The 22465-nt window shown below is 39.3% G+C and overlaps 1 protein-coding gene across 1 annotated transcript in view; it reads right to left on the reverse strand.

Annotated features, from left to right (window-relative positions):
• Positions 1-2602: 2602 nt before the first annotated feature.
• Positions 2603-22465, reverse strand: part of KCNK5 (potassium two pore domain channel subfamily K member 5) — a 34362-nt gene continuing 14499 nt past the window's right edge. The window contains exons 2-5 of the mRNA XM_053973005.1: positions 10876-10987; positions 9282-9448; positions 8003-8171; positions 2603-7179 (exon numbers count right to left, since the gene is read on the reverse strand). Coding sequence (XP_053828980.1) covers positions 6365-7179; positions 8003-8171; positions 9282-9448; positions 10876-10987 — 1263 coding nt within the window. The 3' untranslated portion in view covers positions 2603-6364. The remainder of the gene's footprint in view (positions 7180-8002; positions 8172-9281; positions 9449-10875; positions 10988-22465) is intronic.

Below are 22465 nucleotides of genomic sequence, written 5' to 3' on the forward strand. Positions count from 1 at the left end.
GCAGTTTTGCACCCCTTTTTCCCTAAGTCTTTGCCCTCATGCCACAAGTCAGCAGGAGTTGCATCAGCTGCATGCAAAAGCAGGTATTTGCCAAAAATAAAGTGAATACCCCTCACAAACCCCTTCAAGTACCCCAAGCTGCACAAGACCTGGTGATGAACAAATTTGAGTGGAGAGCTAAGGGCCTGCCAGGAGGAGGCAATGCCATGGCTTTGCTCTCAGAGAGATAGGTGACTCTGGTCAGGGCTGGGTTTACTACCATTCACCCATCACTTCCCCCTTTTCCTCAGGGATGAAGCCACAGCCCAGAAGTAGTCAATAAGGCCAGGCAGGGTATGTGGAGGAGGCCCAGTCTGGGTGCAGGTCAAGGGAATTCTCCAAGAAACAAAAAGAAGTAAAAATCTAAGGAATGTTGTACTCAGCACAACCTTTTATTCTTCTATATCACAGTATTAGTTATCTTACCAAAGGCAGGTTGAGGCTGAAAATACGTTAAAAAAAAAAAAAAAGTAAAAATCAACCAACCAAAAAACCCCCAAAAACCCACCCTTGCTGACAGACACAAGGTACAAGACACGAATTTAAAAAGAAAACCCTTCCTCTTTAAACTATAGGTAACAGAGCTCCACCACCTCCTTGTGTGAGAGTTGAGACAGGTATTTTATGGGTTCTTTGGGACCTGGGTCCAGTTACAGGAAATTGCCCTGAATGGAGCAGCATTTCCCGGTTTAAAATGGTCCTGAACTGCAACTCATCCTGATTTCTTACTGTCTTCACCTCTCAGAAATAAAGGTTTGAGTTCTCTGTGTCCATGAGCTGCAGGTTGCTGGTTTCATGTTGCACCAGGCATGGTAAAGTCCTACGATACATTCAGTGAAAACATTTCAGGCTTTTTAAGTGTCAGCTGGTCTGTGATTTTATCTATCTGTTAAGCTATTGTGTTCAGAGAACCTGCAGCCAGGCATGGACCATAGGAACAGGTGTGTGTAACAGATACAGGTTTGTCCTGTTTTCCTACTTCTTGCTACCCTCCCCTCTATAAATTAATGACCCTACTAAAATTCCAAGGGCAGAAGGTGAACAATAGTCTCCAGCCTGCTGGGAGCTGATAGAAATATTACTGAGTGCTTACCAGACTCCATGCTATGTGCTGCCCTCAGCTCCATGAGGAGCTGCCACCTCCCTCTTTGTCTCTTTTTGGCATCAGTCACCAGTCAGGCACTTCTTCCTTCATTGCTCCTGTTGTGTGGCTGGAGGAAAAGCAGAGATTGGCTACCCTCACTCAAATCCTACAGCATCCACCCTTTGCTGCCATGTCCATGCATCTCCCCACTTTCCTAGCTTGTACCTTAGCAATTCCACTCAGATATCGAAAAGCCAAGGTTCAGTCTCTTCCTCCTCAGGCTGAGGTTGTCCCAGTTTCTTCAGATGGCTCCACCTCTGTCATGGGTAGCACCAAGTCACACTTTGCTGCCCATTAAGGCAGGTAGTTAGCTATTTTCCAGCGTGTTGCCAAGGAAACTGCTGGAGCTGAAGGACTGCAAAGAGTTCTAGCGTGAAAAATGGTGAGCACTGCTACTAGAAATATTGTGAAAATTCGTGAACAGCTACTCAGATATTTTAATAGCTCTGGCATGAGATTCAGATACCAGTCATAAATGTCCATTTTATTTTATCACAGTACTGATTAATTCTAACACTTCCTATCTCTCTGCATCTTCTTTAAAAGCAGCCCACTGATAAAACATAGCCCTTAAAATAAACTTCAGTTTATTTTTCAACAGCTGTCCAAAATCCACAATGAATAATACTTTGCTATGCTGTATCTAATTGAAGACCAGATGCCATTGAACTGAAGCCATCAATACCCCGTACAAGTTAAGGCATCTGCTTGCATAAAACAACTTGCTTTTTTGGCTCTTTACCTTCCAGCTCTTTGGGCCAGGACCAGTCTCATCTGTAAGGTGCATTACAAGTGTAGGTAGTTGTAAAAAGAAATGATTACCACTGCTCTCATGACAGAGAGGATAAATTGTAAATTTTTTATTGTAAAATATTAAAATAAATTACATTTTACAAAGACTTAGCAAATATTTACATACAGTGTGATTCCAGTGACAATCAGCAACAAAGAACAGACAGGCATATTATGGAGTGATAAGAGTCAGAACTGCACAAATGTCAAAAGCCATATGAAAGACAAGCGAATTTTTAAAAGTAAAATCCATCACAAATGGAATGAATCCCACGAGGCACAAAAACTACATGAACACAAAGTTCTTTTGTTTAGTCAACAGACATATTGCTTTTTGCTCTCCTCATCCGTCTCTACACACTCTCCCAGATCAACTGGAGGAAAAATAAAATCTTCGCACATACAGCTGTGTCACCATGGATCTGTTATCAGTCTGGTTTTAATTCTGCGTGCTTTGTGATATCCATTGCCAGCAACAGATTCACGAATCATTAGTTCAGAAAAATTAAACACTCTGATTTTGTATTTCCTCAGTGACTTCGTACCAGTGTATCAGATGTGTCAGGCTGCCTGATGTGAGACAGGTATCTGAAAGTGATGCCCTTCAATAGTGAAGTGATGAGGCTTCAATAACACAATACAAACCCAAGAAGCATCACAACGATGTCATGAAGAATAGGGTCACAGAGTCTTATAGCACTTAAAAGGCCTTTTTTGTAGGAACAGATTTCCATGGTCACATTTCTGGATTTAATTTTTGAAAAAAGAGTAAAATTGAAAGTACTGGCTCATCTTGGCAAAATTAATAAGTGAATCCATCCTTCACATGATGTGACTAGAAATAAAATCTACTTGTAGGCAATAGCTAGAAAGAAGCATCCATCCCTTCCTTTTCCATGCTTTTAAGCATTTTTTCTTCCTTAAATCTCTTCCTTAAATCTCTTCCCTTTCCTCTCTTTCCAGGAAGAGATCTATCTCACCTAGAAAACCAACTCCACAGCTTTAAGAAAACTGTTAGCTAAATGAAATCAATAGTTATCCAAAGAAAATGCTTCCAGATTGACCAAATAATTGAAATAACTACAAGACATAACCAGGTAGCACTAGGGAATTCACTCAGAGACACTTTTGGAGCTGAATAGAACAAAATCCAGCCTGGACACCCCTCTAACTCATTACATGTAAATCTGAAGGCAGAAAGATATTAGTTTAGATCCCCCAGGCAGCTTCTTTTCTCAAGACGTGGAAGACAGGCAGGCAAAAAGCTGTCCTGTTTAGCTCTTCAGCACTTCTGAGACGGCACCATAATTTTAAGAACTCTGGGAATGGTTCAGCTTTTTGGAGAGAGCCACTATGAAAGCTATGCACCAACTAAACCCCTCCAAAACTCTGAAACATGTAGGGCTTAACGAGACCAATTCCGTTGGCCCCTGTGTAAAGAGGAATTTTTTCCCAGTGTTAAGATTACATTAAGGCACATAGTGGGATATCTTGAGAACAGTTTTGTGAGGTGTGATCATGTTTCCCCGAAAAACTGGGAATATTGTACTTTGTTTTAATAAATTTAAACTATTACTTTAAATCCCATGATACTTATTATGCAGACTTATAGTCTATGCTGACTACACTGGGAAAGGCCAGAGAGCCACATCTAGCTTGATAATATGAAACAGACCCCATCTATTCTCAGCTCTGGCATACAAGTGCACTTCACTACGCAGAACAGAGTCTGGGTTCCAGTGTGCAACATCCCCTCCCAATCAAAGCAGCCCAGCCAAGTGTCTGGGTTGTATTATTTCAGTATTAAAGTGAATTTTTTCTTTCTTTTTTTCTTGTTTTTTAAATGAAGATTGGACTATGCTTTTCCATTTCATGCACTTGCTGAAAGTCTTTTCTCTCCTCATTGTCCTGTAGCTCTCTAACTATTACTAAAACTTTGATCTTTGCATCAATAATGGAAGACAAGTTGGAGGACTACAAAAACTATATGGAGCGCTTTCTCATTTTAAGTTAGTGTGGACTTTTTTAAACAAATAATATTAAAAAAAAAAAAAAGAGAAGGCTAAACTGACTACACAAGCATCCTGCGCATATGCACATAATCCTACCTAACATTTCTTACAGTTATTAAGTACAGCTGTCAACCACAACCCTTCAGATACAAAAACTTGAAGGGCTTGGAGTAATTTTAGAAGAGTGGGGATTAAGGTATCTTACTAGAAATAAGTAAGAATCATCTTGAGATGGCCTCTCCCTCTTTCCTGTCAGATACAAGTCAAATTCATCCAGCCACCCCTGCTCCAAATAGTGTAAATATAATAAAATTTGATTCCAAATGAGAATCTCTCTACAACAATACTACCATAAGTTGCAGATTAAATACAAATCAAATTATGTTGACTCCACAGTTGTTTAGTATGACAGGTGGACACGAGTTGGGCACAATTTGGCCATTGTGTTCACATTCTAGTTGAAAAAATGTCATATGTGTGGAAAATTCGAGGAAAGAAACAGAATAGTAAAGACAGTCCCTTGTTTCACAGTGGATAACTTCAAAACTTCCCAACTAAAGGCTATTCAACCAGAGTGCTAGCTTCCCATATATCCTCCTTCTTCCTTGGAACAAGCCATCAACTGAAGCTGCAGCCAATATTTGTAGTTATCAGAAAGAGCCAGTAATATAAGATTAGCATTGCAAGGTTCCAAAAGGTCTTCTTACAGAGCTAGTGTGTCTGCCAGCACTACACTGAAAATGAGACTGAGACAACTTTTAACTGTTCACTGAACTTTGGAAACTTTCGGACATACCAGAACGGCTTAAATACTCCAAAACCAAACAGATCAGCAGAACCTGACATGTTAGGGTTTAAAGGTCTTGGCTATTTTCTGTTCCAAGTGTATTGGATAAAACTGAATTCAATACCTCTTGCCAGCATATAATCAAGAGCCTCATTTGAAAGAGTTGTCAGGGTTAATGCATAGACATAGAAAAAGAAAGAAAAAGAAAACCATGGTAAAATTTCTTTGTAGCTCAAACAATTTGGGCATACATGCTATGAATAGACATGCTTCCTTCTAGTGAATAGCCCATCTCCAAGCCAAAAGATAATACTTTTAGAAGCTCAGAGCCAAAGTTCCTTCTAAAAAAAAGTTCCTTATGGCCCGAAGTCACTTGATCCCATCTCAGTTTGCCCAAGGTTTGATATTGCCCAACCTTCTATCACGTGAGATAGAATAACCATTGTATACGCACATTGGTCAAACTCTAAAAACAAAACAAAACAATATATGAAGTGTAATCAACTGTTTCAAAAATCATCTCCCATTCAAGTCAAGTCTGAAGTACCAAGGCAGAAAGGAACATCAAACAACAATACTGACTAATACACTGCCCAAATCAGCAGCAGTGCTACAGGTCTCTTCTGACGGGCATTAGGGCATTTGGAGAATGTCTGTGCTTCCCAAGGTGATTTTTTTCCTAAGAAGAACAGTAAAACTTCACCTGTACACAGATACTGTACAAGGTTCATTCAAGTATTTCCTTTAGGAAATGGACAGTGGAAGGACACTTTCAACACTAAAAAATTTCATTGCATCCTGCTTGTGCCCATACATGCTTTGATTAATAAGTCTTCCAGTCACTTTACTCTTTGACAGTTCTGGGGCTGATGTGCACTTAGCAGCCCAACTGGTGAGTTTCATCCCAGATTCTTCCTTGTTAGAAGGCTCCTTCTCGATCCATTCCTTTGGAACTCTTAATTTTAATATTTTATTTATGAAATTAGAATTCACTATAATTTGACAAGCACTGACATATTCTACGGAGATGCTTCCTTCTCAGTCTACAAGCACAGCTCAGCTAAGCTCTTAGTATCCTGGCATCCCATCCCAAGTTTCTCTTTAAGTACAGTGCCATATTTTTGGCAGTAACAACTTCACAATGAGCAGCTCCCTTGATTTCATTTGTGATAAATGTCGGATTCAAATCCAGGTTTTCAGAGGTGAAAGGCTAAGGAAGTAACCGAACATATTTGATGCCCAAAACAGTCTTGCAACAGTATAGTTACACTCCCAAACTATTTCCTCAATGAAATGCATGAACTCAGAGCAGATCCAGTGTATTAACTAGTCTTTTCTATTTTGTTCAAGAACCATGAAATCTAAAGAAGGAGTGGGACTCCAAATTCAACTGTTATTTTACAAGTCTTTCAGAAAAGCAAAGCTAACAGGCTCAGAAGCCAACTTAGGATGGGAAAGGAGATTGAAGTTTCTTCGTCTGGGACTTGCTTTTGTTTTCAAAGAGACAGGAGAAGCTGCAAACATACTTTTCTCCTTGCTCTATGTTCAATACGTACTGACCACTTTCAGAAAACCATTGTCCAGCATGCTTCACGTGGCAGCCTTCACATTGCTTACTGTATTATATTCATTCATCAGTTGTTCATAAGGCACAGAAAGTTCTAGCTCATTATTGGTAAAGGTAGATTCATCAGAGGATGGGAATTTTACCAATTTTTTTGCAGTTTCAGATTCCTCTGCAAGATTATCATCCATAGAGGATTTTGACGTTTCCTCATCATCTGAGATATCTTCCTCTTCATCATCATCTTCATTTACAAATGTAATATTGGCATTCTCAAATATTAAGGGCCGATAGTCTCTGGAATCCCACACTTCACCTTCTTCTTCACTAATCCTGTCCAGCTGGTTCACAAACATGGTTCCTTCTAGAGGGCTGTCTCCAGTATGTTTGTCATGGAGGGGTCTCAGTACATGACCATTTTGAATGTCCAGGGAAGCCTCATCATACTCAAAGGACTCTGTCTTTGTGTAAGTCACCTGAACATCGATACTGGCATTCATTTGTTTGGCATTTTCCACTATTATCATTTTGTCATTGCTTGTCTTCAGGGCCTTCTTCCCAATTTGCTTTATGAGGTCATTGTAGGTCTCTTCCTTCTTTGAAAGAAAGCTGAAGATGTTGACATCCTTTGAGGTACCCATCTGAAGGGTTTTTTTAGGCCGAGGGTGGTTCTCAAATGACTCTTTTCTTTTTTTCCTCCGTTTCTTGATTGCTTTGTGGACTTCCACAAACATACTGACCTTCCAGTTAACAAAGAGTGAGAGCCAAGCTAGTCCCAGATAGATCCATAACTCCACAAAATATCTGTAAAGCGCATGATAGTTTGCATCTGGATTTACACCTACAGGAAATTAAAAACAAAAACATTACTGTAAGAAGACTCACAGCTGATAAACCTTTGAAGTTATGACCCTGAGAATTGTTCTCTTTCTCACTATAAGAGCCTTTTTATTTGAACACCGGTCAGAGAGGTAGCGAGTGGGGAAATGAAAGAAAAACTTGATCACACATCTTCCAGTTCTTGGTCACACATATTGTGACCACTGGACTAACAAAATAAAAAAGAAGCATATTTATCCTCTCCTTGTAAGATATAAAAGTGAACATTTTCCTGTTTAAAAATTACAAGTCTTCTTCCTGCCACTGAAGTATGCATATATAGGTACCTTCCTTGAGAAAAAGATTTGGAGTTCCACTTATGAGGACCAAAGTGCTGAACAAAGCAGTGGCTTTTAGAGAAAGAAGAGGTTTAGGAGGAGAGAGGAGTATGCTCAGCATTCCCCACTGACTAGTTCTAGGCAGGTGTAGAAAACATTGCCCTGTGCCTACACATCCTGCTTAGTATATTGGATCTCATTCAAAGGTGCACAACTAACATGGTGGGCAAGGTAGCTTCTTGCCTGAAATACAGACCTGGGTACCAGATGGACTTATGGACTCTAGAACTTGTCTGCAAAATTAATCCAATAAAGGCCTTAGGTGTCTACACCAACACTGAAGAGCCAGATCTAGTCCACTGGATCAGTACCCAGCTTTAACAGAATGTTCTATCTTGCAAAATGTGCTGGTAAAGCTTAGAAAACATCTTTTCAAATTAAGAGTTTGGAAGTAGAATTGCCTCACTATGCATGTAATGAAATAATACATAAAATACAATTACTGACCAGCAACAAAATCTCCAAATCCTATGGTGGTGATAGTGATGAATGAGAAATAGAGGCCTTCAATGTAATTCCATCCTTCAGTCATCATGAAGACAAAGGGAGGAATAACCAGATGGACCAACACACCCCAAACAATGAATATAGCCGTGCATGTGATTTGGGCTTTCCTCTGCGAAGAAAAAAGAAAAAGTCAGGGAAAGATCTCAATTTTTTTTTCCCCACCCATGGTACCAAGAATCATCTGACAGTACCAGATATTTGTTTTGTGCTAACAATTTAGCTACCATAATTAAAAGTCCCTAAAAGTGACTGAAGTAAACACACTTTTTTGTTTTCTCTTAGGCATAACTCCCTATTCTTTTGTTGTTTTTTATTATTTGCTCATAGTTTCCTTTCACGCTCTTGGAAGAGTTTAAGAAGTCCCTAGTATTTTATAAATTAGCATGGGATATAGACATACCACTCTAGTCTAAAAAGCCATCAGTACCTCTAATTTTCCTTTTACTCATTTGAATACAGAAGATCAGAAGCGTTTTAAGTTGTTTCTTTCCCATTTCTGTTTCCTTCCCTTTGCCACTCATGCCAACCTCTGTACAAACCTCCACATACACATGTACTTCACTATTATTTTCTGTACTTTCTTCTCAGGTGTAAACCCAAGAAATTTCTTGCTCTGATTCTAAAACCAGGACCTAAAGCAGTCCCAGTGCCCTCCAGGCACTATCACCCTGCATTGCCTCCCATTTCTGTGCAGAGATAGAACTAAGAATTCACTTGCAGTGGGGAAGGGAGGAGAAAGAAACCCAAACAAATCATCACCAAAAAAACAACAAAATGCTGCAAACAAAAAAGCAAAAGCCAGTAACTCAGAACAAAAGACTGTTTTGCAGTAGGTTCACTGCACAGCAGGAAATATTTGTGCTAGCATGCAGTTAGGTGGAAGCCAAGCAGGACAGTGTATTTTCATTCCTGTGCCTGAGGACCTTGAATGAAACATTTGTGAAATGGAGCCTTGTGTACATTTCTAATGGTCTTTAATTGTTCTAATGGTCTTTAATGTAAGTAGTACCAAAGGTTTTTAAGAGATCTCATTTTGCTGAACTTCTTGCAGAACTAACATATCCCTCTTTTAGTTCCCCATCCCTCTTTTAGTTCTTTCAACGCAACACCATTTAGGAAAATTTGTGCAAGTGTTCATTTACTACAAGATAAGCAGGCAAGTTAGCTTAATTCATGCATCAAAACTACACAGTTCAAGGGTAAACAAGTAAGGGCTTACCAGGCTTACTCCTCTTTTCGTCAGAAACTGGCCCAGCCTCTTGGCACGTCCTCCGAAGAATTTCCCCAGAGCACTGATCCACGTCAAGCAGAGAGGGACTCCAAAAAGCCCATAAAATATGCAGAAGAGACGCCCAGCATGTGTCTTTGGGGAAACATTTCCATAACCTGAAAGAGATAAGTATGTCCTCCATCTGTTCTGGCTGAAGAGAATTCAAGGTAATTCTACCTGTGCACAAAACAACACTGTGTGGGCTCCTACTGTGTTGGGCACTCCTTATTTCACCATCTAAAAGGGATTTAGTTTACTCCAGCTGCTCATCTTCTGCAACTGGATGTGTTCCAATTCTACTCTAACAAACACGTATTCCATTACTGCACTTGAAGTGTTCCGTAGATTTTGTGCATCTTTTTCTGGACAAGATGGGATAAATAGAAAAGAAAGCTCATCTCAAAACTTCTAATATGATGTCCTAATCTTAAGCAGCATTGTTAAAACTTGACTGATTTAATTTTACAGAATGAAACTCAAAATTCATCCTGAAGCTAGCTCCCAGGTGAAAGATCCACTATACACATTTAACTTGTGACCTGGTACCTTTGTAGTGTAAGAGCTTGTGAGTTAAGTGCAAGGCAAGTAAGTGCAAGATATTTCAAATGAATTTAGTTCTTTGCTGGTCACAGAACGCAACAGGGCATTACAGATTCAGGTTCTAAAATCAGTAGCCTATTTTCTCAGCTTCTGACAGAGTCTTCTTATTTAGGTGTCTTACTGACTTCAACATTTTTCATAAATTATAATATAAGTTGAGTATTGTGAATTTTAAATAATAAAGAAAACCACAGTACTGCAAATGGTTTAACAGTAAGACTTCTACATTCAGTCCTCTCTGGTTATTTTGCATTCCTTTTTTTTTTTTTTTTTTTTTCTTTTGTAATTGTGCAACAAGTGTGTAACAACACCATATAGCAAAGATTTTTCTGTAAAAGCAGAAGGCAAATGATATTGAGTTCTGAAAGCCTATATATCACAGGAGAAAGAAGTCTTCCAGTGCAGAAGATCTTGTAAGTACAAATCAGTAGTGATATTTAAAAAGCAGCAGTTGTTCTGATTCACCTTTTTTTAAGAGGTGGATTAAAAGTATAGTTAGTTCTGCAAGCCAGGAACACTGATAATTTAGTAGTAGCTCAAGAGAATGCATGTGTGTAACAAGACAGCAATCCAAAAAACCTCATATGCACTTGCCTTAGGTATTAGTTTAATTGAATGTTTTGTTACTTTTGTTTTGGAATTTTACGATTTGGAAATTTAAATGCATAAATCAATGGAACTGGAATGACACCAAACAACCCCAACAGCACCTTTAATCCATTACTTATTGGAAAGGCACACTTTTCTCTTCTGTACACACATGGAGAGGGTGCCAAAACCCTTGGTTTTTCCTCCATGCATCTGCAGGTGAACACATATTTTAGGCAGCTCCAGCCACGGGGACTTTATTCGGTGGCTACCTTGACATAGAAATGGGAAAGTACAAAAACAGTAGAGCCTACAGAAAACTACAGCTAGGAAGGTTGACATAGTAAATATTTACCGATTGTCGTGATCACAGTAGCAGCAAAGATCACAGCGTTAGGCCAATTCCAGTTGTTGAAAGTATTGTTCCCAGTGATGGCAACCCCCTGTCCAGCAGCATCTGACACAATCTGTAAGGAAAAAGTAACAATCAATCTTGTAGAATCCTGGCAGCCTAAAAAAAGAAATGTGCCTGTCCCTCTCAGGTTTTCCCCCTTAGCTCATACTTTCAAAATAATCTCTTGAGTTTTTTGTGAAGGCTGGCCTAGTATATTCACTAACAATAATTTTATGAAATACTAAAAACTTTCTTCACATAAGAAAAATTAATGCAGGTGCTCTGACATTTCAATAGGGAGTTTTAATTAGATAAACTTTTACTTGACTTACAAGTTTAAACCAAATGGATCTCTTCCAGAGAGCAAATAACACTCTGCAGACTGAACTAGCATTTAACCTCCAGTGCAGATTTTGAATTTGGTTTAATATTAGGGACATGTTCAGAACTACTATGCATTTCAAAACACTGGTACATGCCTCAGCTTGACTTGCGTATGAATGTCATAGAATCCTTGGCAAAGCTCATGTGATTCATGTTAATTCACCTGCTGTCTCTACCGAACTCAAACCATCTAAAAGCAAACAGTAAAACTGTACTTTTCAAAGACAGAGAAATTAACTTTTTTTTTTCAAAGCATTTCATGCAACAGGATTCCAATCATTGTCCTTGAATCAGGCACTTTTCTTCTCCCACGCTGGAATCTGGTATGCCATGATAAATGCAAATCACTAATTATTATTAGTGCAGAAAGTGCAAGTTTTAGATCAAAACCATGCATCTTGCTGATTCTGGAGTGCACTTTGACCTCTCCAAAGTAAAAGGAAAAAACCAAACAGATATACTATATTCTCTCTGGGAAATCTCTAGTTATTTAAATGTTTGCCCTGTAACATCATGATGCAGTTAAAGCCTTACCATGTTACTCTGCTTTTTTCCCTTCAGTGTAAACACTGAACAAAACTCTAAGGTTACGTCAACAGACAGAAAAAGTGAAGATATTTCCAAATATTGTTTTATAATGTTACCCACTGTCTGCATTTCTCTGTCAGTAAGTGTTGAACATAGAAACTATCAGCAGCTAAATATTTTAAAAACTGGAAGCAATATACTGTAAAAAATTTTTTTTTAGAAATAAACATGACAAGTGATGATTATCTTAAACTGGCAAGAACTTTTAAAGGCAACAACCAACTCTTCCTTCCCCCATCACCCCTTCCTTCCTTTCGACTTGATTAAGATCTGATCTTGGACCCAGCAGAGACTCAACACAAAGTTCAATCACTACTGAAAACATACACAAGTTAACACAGGTTTTAATTATTCTTGAGACTTATTACATATCACCACCCTCCTACTGTAATAAAAATGCCCTCAAAGTGAATGTATTGTACATATACAAGATGCACACAATTTAATTAAAAATGCACTTTCAACACACAGGCTGTTCCAGCAGATAAAAGGAGAAGCATTGAAAGTCAATGAAGGTAAAGAACTAGATTTTTTTTTTTCTCCTGGTAAACTCAAAGTGTGTGTAGAACTGGATGCAGTGTCTTTCCATAGCCTACAGGCTCTGGATAGAAAAGGGGCAGAGTTCTCACCAAGGCACTCATTTATCATGAGAAAGTGGTGTACAAATGAGAAGCCATCCTAAAACAGGCAGGTTGAGAGCATGCAAGTAAAACACACAAACCCTCTTCCAAAAAAAAAAAGGATCAGAAGAGCTCATCTGAGAAGAAACCAATCAAAGTACAGTCATTCATTTCTGCCATGGTCTGCAGAGGAACTTCCTGGAAGTCCCAAAGGACATCCAAATCACCTGGAAAACACAATCTGTTATCTATTATTCTTGAAAAGATGCCTTGGCTTCTTCCATTGCCTAAATGTTACACTAAGCGCCAGTTTTCCAGTCATTTTCCATTCCATAATCAGACTTGGATTTTTTTTTTAGTTGTTGTTTCCTCACAGAGCAAGTGATCTCTGAGAGACCCAGTGAACTATCCACTCCCATTGTCATGGGCTGTCATCTCATTGCATTAATCCACCTTGGCCTGACCTTATGAGCTCAGTTTCCCAGAACATACAGTTATGTCAAGACCTGCCAGGATTTGAGGTCTGGAGGTCTAAAGAGGCTCCAGATCTGAGGGGAAGAACCTGCTGGACCAAGTGGCACACAGCTGCCCTTCACAGCCAGGCAGCTAACAACATGGGGGAGATGGCCAGCTCTACAAGTTATATGAACCCTGGGTATAGTGAACCACAGATAATTTTCCAGACACAGCTGACATCCTCTTCCTGTCCCTATTTGCACACAGCTATTGGCCATTAGCACACAGTTATTTAAGATCTACAGTCCAGTCTTCTAAGTTACTTTATGCCTGCAATAAGTCTGAATGCACTATATGCATTCCAGCTGCAGGAACAAAGACAGTCACAAAACACGCTTATATAGCTTTGGTGCTGTGGGAAATATGTAGCTGCTTTCCAAGCAGCTTAACTTTTGCACATACTGAAATAATTAAACTTTTGGCTTTAAAAAAAACCCGAAAAAATCCCCAAAACAACAACAACAACAACAAAAAACCTCAAAAAAAAAGTGAGTGGGCACTATACAACTGAACAGCAAACATGGTTGTGTTTTTTTGCTTGGCAAATCTATTAGGGTCTAATGTCAGAGATGCCTTTATTTTCATATGCTAGGATACAGAATGCCCCAAGCTGGATGTGCTTGATTTCCTAAACTACAGAAAACTTCCACCAAAAAGTCTTTGGATTGTAAAATACGAGGCAAGGAAGAAGAGGGTAGATGGTGCAAGTGTTAATATCTTGAAAGATGTAATTTTAAAACACCTTTTCAAGTATGACTAAATGCAAAAGCTGAAAATAACTAACTCATATATTGCCTTAGGTCTCACCTCAAGAAAGTTTATACTGATAAAGGCAGGACTGTTTTAGACACCTGCCATTTGAATCCCCCCCATATGAGTAAGAGTAGGGGTGGAAAATTCTCAAAACAAACTTAAAAATAGCAAGGAGAAGTCTTGGCCCAAACAGGTCACACTGACTGATTTTATTCTAAGAGTTAAGGAATGCAAGAAAATCTTAAGATACTCTAGTAAGGAACAGTTACGTCTGATGACAATAAGCAATAGGAAGAAAAAAGGACTTCTGGGGTACTCGTGGCCAGATAGACAGATAAACCAGACTGAAGACAGAAGACAATAAACCGGCTATATATAAACTAGAGCAACAGATTCTGCCCCAGAGGTGCCCTATTACATACAGGAAGAACAGCCAGATATTGCTCAGACTCAGATCTCTTTAGAAGAGACTAAAGCCTCTCATGTTATTCAAAGCATTCCCCCGGATATGACACATAGATCTAAGGTCAGCTTTAAGGTTCTCCTAGTGGTATGAACAATTGTCTTTTGAAATGCTGTTTTTCCACAAGAAAGGAGATGTAATTGAACTATTAAGCCTGAAATTAGACCCAATGGCTTTCATTCTACTCTCAACAGTATTACAGTGTGATGGACAATCACAGCTTCGAAAGCAGAATCCATTAAAGCAAGAACTGAAGCATCCTTTGAGGACTCCTAGGCTTTGTCCTCACTTCTGACTCCAAAAGAACATAGGAGTAATTTTGCTTCTTTCTCAAGTTCTTTTATCAAGGATGTAAAGATTTAGCGCAATGAAAAACACTGAATTTAGAATCTACCAAGTACTTTAGAGACTTTCCTAGAAGGAATAAAAAAAAGTTTAACAGCAATCTTTTTTCACATTGACATCTAAATCTTTTATACAATTTGAAGAAAACAGAGAAGTGCAGTAGTTATCTAATCATAGGTATGTGTAATACTGACAACTTAGCCAATCACAATACAATTGTCCAGGGTAATAAATTTTAAATTTAAACTATCAGATGAACAGTATACTCCTGTTAATCTTTAACCAGATTTCAGTTTTTAACCAAATCCAGTAGCAGCAGGGCTAAAGAGATAGGTGAAGTGGTAAAAGAAATTGTATGAACAAAAAGCCTAAAGGAATTCGTAGTGACTTTAAAACTACATAAACAGTTAAAATCCATGCCATGCAAATTGCATACCCTTTTACTCGTCCAATATGGGTTTTATAGTGATTTAGGTTTTCTGGCTCCAGCTATAAAGTTACAGTAGCAGTCAGCTGTTTATAATAATCCTATTTTTAAATGCAATAAAAACATATTTAATTGTTAATGGATATCTTTCCAATAATAAAAAACCTGAGTCATATGTTAAGACTCCCAAGTCACATATACATTACAAAGTTCTGCTGACTTGAATAATATTGTCTCAGGATTGACTACATGTATATAAAGAGAAAAGAAACCCCCTCAGCCTGTAACCCTTTTGAAGGAAAAATGCCTGTGGGTGGTCACAGCTAGACTGACAGGACAGCGTCCTCAGACTCATTATGTAGACAGGCAGCACAGTGGCCATGGCCAGAAGTTTCCTGTCCTGTTGGCATATTGCACTTTGATGTCTGCTTACACATTAAAAGCAGCAGAACCTATTTCAGAGGCACAGTCTGAATTTTTTAAGTACTTTATAGCTAGATCAAGTTGTAAACTCACAGTCAAACTAGAATATATTAATCCTGGCTTGCAGCTGTCACAGCTCAACTACTGAGTAAGTTTCTGTGTTTAGTTGTTACATTAATATTACATCTAATGTAATATTAAACACCGTAATTTATTGTTCTGATTTATAGTCACTGGAGAAAGAGAAAACAACAAACAAACAAGGTAGATATTGAAGGTGATTGGCTTTCACTCTGCACCCCCAATGTGCCCCAACTGAATGTAAGATACTGTCCATCAGAGAAAATATTTTCCTCTCTGGAATACCTTGGCAGCTTGGGTTTTGGGTAGGGAAGAAGAAAGTGAAGCCAACTATGCAACTAATGATTTTACCAATGAATAAAAAACTCTTTCTCCCCAATTACTTTTCATGTCTAGATATATGAGGTGTACACAAGTAATGTTTTATTAAAAATTCCTGTTTGGGTTCTTAAAAGAATTCATATTGAACTATATAGTCTTTCACCTTTCTTCCTAACCTCAAAGACAGATGCAGTACTGCTAAGAAAATCTTGCTGTGCCACGCTGCTTACTTTGGTAGCCAGAGACACAACGTGGCAGAGCTGCAGAAAGCTGAGAGAATTCACATACGGTGAAATGATTTCTTTGAGGCAGTATAAAGATCAGCTATTCCCATGTCATCTTTACAACGGCTCCTATACACGTGTCATGCACAGAAATGGAAGCTCATCACTTCTTGGAAAGGAAAAAAAATTCTTTAAGGATTAGCATACAAAAAAACCACACAGCCTAAAATACAAAACAGCAGCACCCTATCTGGACACACGTTTCTGCCACTTGGCACCTTTAATATGTGATCTGCCCAAGGCAACAGTCCTCAGGAAAGCATGGTAGTAACCATCCTCCCCTTCTGAGCAGCTCAAAGCCACTAGAAAGGCACACAATTGTGGTTCCTGCCATCTTTTTTCACTTCCATCTCTAGTGCAATGACAGACTTACCCTAACTGCTCACTTGGACTCAAGCTGAATCACACTGGCCCTGGCAATATGAGCAGGGCCAGCAAAGGGAGTGGACACAGCCAAGTGGACAAGCCTTTGAGGCTGCCTTCGCCACTTGACAGTCTCTGCAGGATTACATGAACCAGCAGGACTTAGGATAGCTGACCTCTCATTTCCCTCTCAGCATTATCTATGTTTGCAGTATGAATTTCATGTTTGTCAGGGCAAGAACCATGCCAGATGTAAAAAGAAGTCTTTTAGCTGAGTCCTGGATTTCCTACTTCTCTTCTGTGGGGAATGGTTTGCGACCTTTTTTGAGAAAGAAAAATAAGACAAATGAACCACATTGTCTCAGTCTGACAGGCAACACCCTTGTGTCTTGCTAACCTGTGAAAGTTTTACTGTCCTTTACTGACCTATGCAGAGAGTTGAGCTGGAAGCAAGAGGTTGGGGCAAGAGGTGCAGGATATGAGTCAGCAGCACCTGCATTATAGAAGGATGGTGGGAATTAATAAATTCCACATTGAGTGAAGAGGACATCAGTTGACTACACAAGTCTGGTTCTGGATCAGCTAAGCATAAAGGAGTGAATACCCAGCTGGCCTATATTAAACTAGGTTCTGCAAGACTCTTGATAATCCTAGAGCTTGTATAGTCTGTTGTAACAAACAAAATCCAAGGCAGAAACAGCTTGTTTCTAACAGGACAATGGGGTTCTGTATGGTAGCTGCCAACCACAAGGTCAAGATTTTTTTGCTTGAAACTGAAGCAAAAAAATAGGAAGCAGTCATTGAGGGAATAATGTTAACTTTCACTTCTAGAAGAATAGAAACTTTACAAGCTTCATGCTTATGTTGACAGATGTAAATAACACACATAACCAAAGAGTACATGAAGATTATGCAAAAAAATAGAGAGATCACTAGGACTATACAGGATTCCTTCTTATTTATGAATTGAAATAGAAGAAAAAAATAAAAACAAACCCTGGAAAACAAGTGTTATTCCCCAGGTTTACATTCCTACGTAGATCAACTACAAATAGCAGGGGAAAAGTTTTCCCCTTGCTGTCATAAGCAATTACTTTATAAATGCAGTGCAAGTGCTATTGCAAGTACATACATACTTTGCATTTTTCAATCAACAGTTTAGTCTTTAAATATAGTTCTCTTATCAGAGGACAAAGTTTTGAAAATTCCCAGTAGGGGAAAAAAGTCTTGGCAAAATATGGATTAACATACTTCAAGGGAGGAGTTTTTTCCAACAATAGCAGGATTTAATCCAGAATGAGATTATATTTTCACACTTCTATCAATACAGCAGATAGAATATTATCTTCTCACTTTTCCACAGTCTTCGGAGAAAGAAGAACTAAAAGAAGTTTTGTTGCCTTTTTTTAACTGCTTCAACATGTCAGTGGTTTTTGTTTATTTCTGTGCTTTTAATAAGGCAATTATAAAGTTATTCAGATTTGCTACAAGTGACTTCAAATGATCCACCAGTATCTTACAGCATACAAAGTAGAAAGGTATATGTAGAGTTTGAATGCATTCTATATTAACACACTTTATCCAAAAGGTTATATAACAAAATTGAACTTGCTCTGAAGAAAAAGTTTGGCTATTCTTGTTGAGTCTTCATTTACCCAGCCAACTTCTCAGTGTTTCATTCTGTTCATGCAACAGTGCTTCTCAATGCATGAATTAATTACAGAACCAAGACACTTACTGCTTTCCCTTCATTGTGCTTTACTTTGGTCTGTCAGGAACTTGTGCCTTCACCTAAGCAGAATTTTTCTTACCTAATTGAGCCTCCAGCACATGCCACTTCATACAAAGCTGTCCCTATATCTAAGCCTGATAGTTAAAGAATGCATGTAAATACATGCCTGGTTTTCACTCTGCATAGTTCTGTGATACAACAGACAGTAAACTAGGTATCATTTTTGGCTGTTAGTTTAGAACACAGAATACCCAGAAGGTTTCTTTACGTGTCTTGTTCTTGATTTCTTATTTAAGTCATTTTGTCACAATTCGTTATTGATTTATTTTTAAGTGGGAAAACTCCTATTACGAGACTTCAACACGGCTGACACTTCTTTTCTTTTAAAGCAGTCTTTCTAGTTTTATTGCAATATTTTATTATCTCCATTTAGATGGAGAAGGCACAGAGTGGGATACCTTGTCCTTTACTGGACTTTGAAAGCAGATTCCAGTGACAGTAATTGAGTACATGCTATGAAGAAAACTGTGGATTAAACCTCAACATCCCTTTTAATTTACTGATTAACCAGCACAGAACAGGCTGTCCAGTAAGAACACCAAAGACAAGAAACTACCAAACAAGATACTATCAAACACAGAGAAACACAGAAATGGTCTTTACCAGAGAGAAAATACTCTTGACTAAATAACTGCATCTATGCTGTAAAGAAGCCCTATGTATGTCCTTCAAAGGGCATAACTGAGTTTGAAGAGGGATTAGAAAACATTGACATCTTAATCCTACGCACATACCTTTACATTTGAGAATATTCACTATTTAGTATAATTCTGAGGAAGCTTCTGTAAGTTTTATTTACGTGCTCAGAACTGAAGAAGAACACTGACATACCCCAAAGCAAACTGGAATTGCTCAACATGAGCTCCAAAATCTCTCTGCAAAAGAGTTTGTTGGATATGCCAGTGAACTCCTATTTGCATCTGAAATTCTATCACATTAGCTGTTCTTAAAATTCCAGAATAACCTGTAAATGCAAAGAGTATTTAAACAACAGCATCCTTGCTATGGGTTAGTGAATCCATTGTGTTTGTGTGGCCACACTTTGGTAGCTGGGGGGGCTACAGGGGTGGCTTCTGTGAGAATCTGCTTGAAGCTTCCTCCATGTCCAGCAGAGCTACTGCCAGCCACTTCCAAGATGAATGTACCACTGGCCAAGACTGGGTCTATCAGAAATGATGGTAACACCTCTATGATAATGTAGTTAAAAAGGAAAAAAATGTTATTGCTCTGATGTAACTGCAGCCAGAGGAGAGAGGAGTGAGAATGTGAGAGGAACAGCTCTGCAGACACCAAGGTGGGGGGGGGGGGGGGGGGGGGGGGCGGGGGCAGAGATGCTCCAGGCTCTGGAGCTGAGATTCCCCTGCAGCTCCTGGTGCAGACCATGGTGAGGCAGCTGTGCCCCTGCAGCCCAGGGAAGTCCCTGGGGATGCAGAGATCCTGCAGCCTGTGGAGGAGCCCCACACCAGAGCAGGTGGATGCCTGAGAGGAGGCTGTGACCCCGTGGGAGGCCTGTGCTGGAGCAGGGTCCTGGCAGGAACATACAGACCCATGAAAAGAGCTCACTCTGGAGGAGGTTCCCTGGTAGGACCTGTGATCCCATGGGGGACCCACATGGGAGCAGGCTGTGCCTGAAGGACTGAACCCCACGGAAGAGTGACCCACACTGCAGCAGTTCAGAGTGACCCACACTGCAGCAGTTCAGAGAGAACTGCTCTCCATGAGACAGACTCGTGCTGGGGAAGTTCATGGAGAACTGTCTCCTGTGGGAGGGACCCCATGGCAGAACAGGGGAACAGCCCCTCTCCCTGAGCAGTGGCAGGAGTGTGATAAGCAGACCATAACGCCCCCATTCCCTGCCTCCCTGAGCCACTGAGTGGGAGGAGATAGAGCCTGTGAAGGAGGGAGGGGTAAGGGGAAGATGTTTTTAAGATTTATTTTACTTTTCATCATCCTACTCTGTTAGTAATAAATTCAATTAATATCCCCAAGTTGAAACTGTTTTGCCTGTGATGGTAATTGGTGAGTGAGCTCTTCCTGTCCTTAACTCACAAACCTTTCACTGTATTTTCTCTCTCCTGTCCAGTTGCGGAGGGGAGTGATGGAGAGACTTTGGTGAGTGCCTGGCATCCAGCCAGTGTCAACCCACCACATTTTACTATTGCAGGACCTTCCAAAAATGTGTGTGAGTGAAGTTTTTCAAAAGAATTTGTGTTTAGATACAATGCCATTATAAATAAAACGTAAGAGATAATACTGTCACACCTCCCTACCTTTCTTTATTAAGGCTAGTGGCTTAAGAATCTGTCCTGACCTTGCAGAATATACCTGCTTTCTAGCTATTCTGCCAAATGGAAGAGTTTTCCCACACCTTCTTCCAGGCACTGATGATAGATAGTATTTTTCCATCCTTACTCTTTAGCACCATTATTTTAACACAGCAACAATTACACACGAGTTAAACAATGCAAAAGGTTCTTCAGTGGACTGAGTCTTAAAAGGAACAGAGTGACAAATTTCAATCTGGGCATTTCAGGGTTGTTTCTCCTGGGTTTTATGTTTTTGCAAGAGTAGAGTGGCTGTGGGAATAATGCTAAAATGATGAATTTGTAACAGAGACCAAGCACTTGGCTTTATTAATCCATAACTGCTGACAGTGCCAACGCAGTGAAGAGAGGAAATAATTGATTTAACATGCAAAGGGCAGTCTCATTAAAGACAACAAGCACCTCCCTTTGTCTCTATGTCCTCTTACTCTATATGCTTCCTAGTTTGCTTCCTAGGCAAAATGAATGAGGGTAGGGAATGCACATTTGTCACAGAGAGAAACACTCCTTATTTCAGTCTTTCAAGTGCTCATGTGTTTTCTTGTTTTTCAATTAAAATTTAATCAGACTAAGTGATCCTTTAGAAAGGCAATCTGTTAATTAACCCATATTAGACAGCAGGAATCATGCTCTTCAAGTACAATCTCAATTTATTATCCAGAAATAGCTCTCATTAGTCAGAGACAAGAAGAGGGGAAAGATTCTACATACAAATTTAGAAGATATATGCTCTACTCTGGTTTTAGCTTGTTATCTGAAGGCCATGAATCATGAATTTAGAGGAGATGTAAAGAACCATCTCTTTACATGCCTGAACCTGAACACATAAAACTCTAATTGTGGCTTAACTACAGTATTTATGAGTCTGGAAACTTCAGGAAACAGTCCAGTGGAAACAAGTTGTGAGTTTACAGATAAATTAATTTCACATCATTGTTTGAAAACAGAAAAGGTAAATAATTCTGCCAGCTATTCCTGCTTGAATAGATGATCAAAATTAGACAAAGCATGAGCAGCATGAAACAGGATACATAAGATTTGACAATAAAATTTTTATACCACTCTATAGTGCCAGCTTTTGCTATATTGAATATTTTCCTTCCTACTTTCCCCTGCACACACTCAATCCACCACCTCCTACCACCCAGTTAAAACCAGACATTCCCGTGCTGGCCATTTTAGTAATTCGTATAGGTGTAAATGCTGATCACTGCAATGAAGTCTACTCTATCTACAAAAGGCCCATAGCGTTGCTTCTACCTGGAGAAACAGTCTTAGTATTGCGTAATGTTCTCCAAGGTTAGCTGCTCAATCAGTGCTGGTAACTAGCACTACCACCTTTTCCTTCCCTCCAAGGTGGACACAAACATCATGAAGTGTATTGATATGCTTGAGTTTTGGAGCTGAGTAATTAATTACAGCTGAGTAATAAACCTAATCAAGACAGCTTTCCTGAGGATATGATGCTTCCCAAGATGCAAGTGCACATTTTTTGTGTGTGTCACTTGGCATGGAGAACAAAGATTGAGTTTTAAAGTTAGTGGAAAATATCCTGGTAAACAATCCCCACTGAAATGATGAGAGAATTATCTCCTGTGGGACAAACAAATGGGTGGAGCTCAAACTTAACCCTCGTAGCTCCCCAACTTCTGCAATATCTGAAAATTAATAGAAAAACAGTAGTTCCAGGAAAGGCTCTCGATTTAGTAACAGAAAGTTACTGCCTCTAGAAGAGAACCACTGCCTGTAGAAGAGAACCACAGAAAAACCATTTGACTTAGTTCAATTATAGGGAGAACAGACCAGCAAAACACAGTTTAAAACTCATTTAGTCTCTTTAATTTCCTACTTCAGTCTATGCTGTAAA

This window comes from Vidua macroura, chromosome 3 (assembly GCF_024509145.1).
Source record: "Vidua macroura isolate BioBank_ID:100142 chromosome 3, ASM2450914v1, whole genome shotgun sequence".
Taxonomy (NCBI): Eukaryota; Metazoa; Chordata; class Aves; order Passeriformes; family Viduidae; genus Vidua; species Vidua macroura.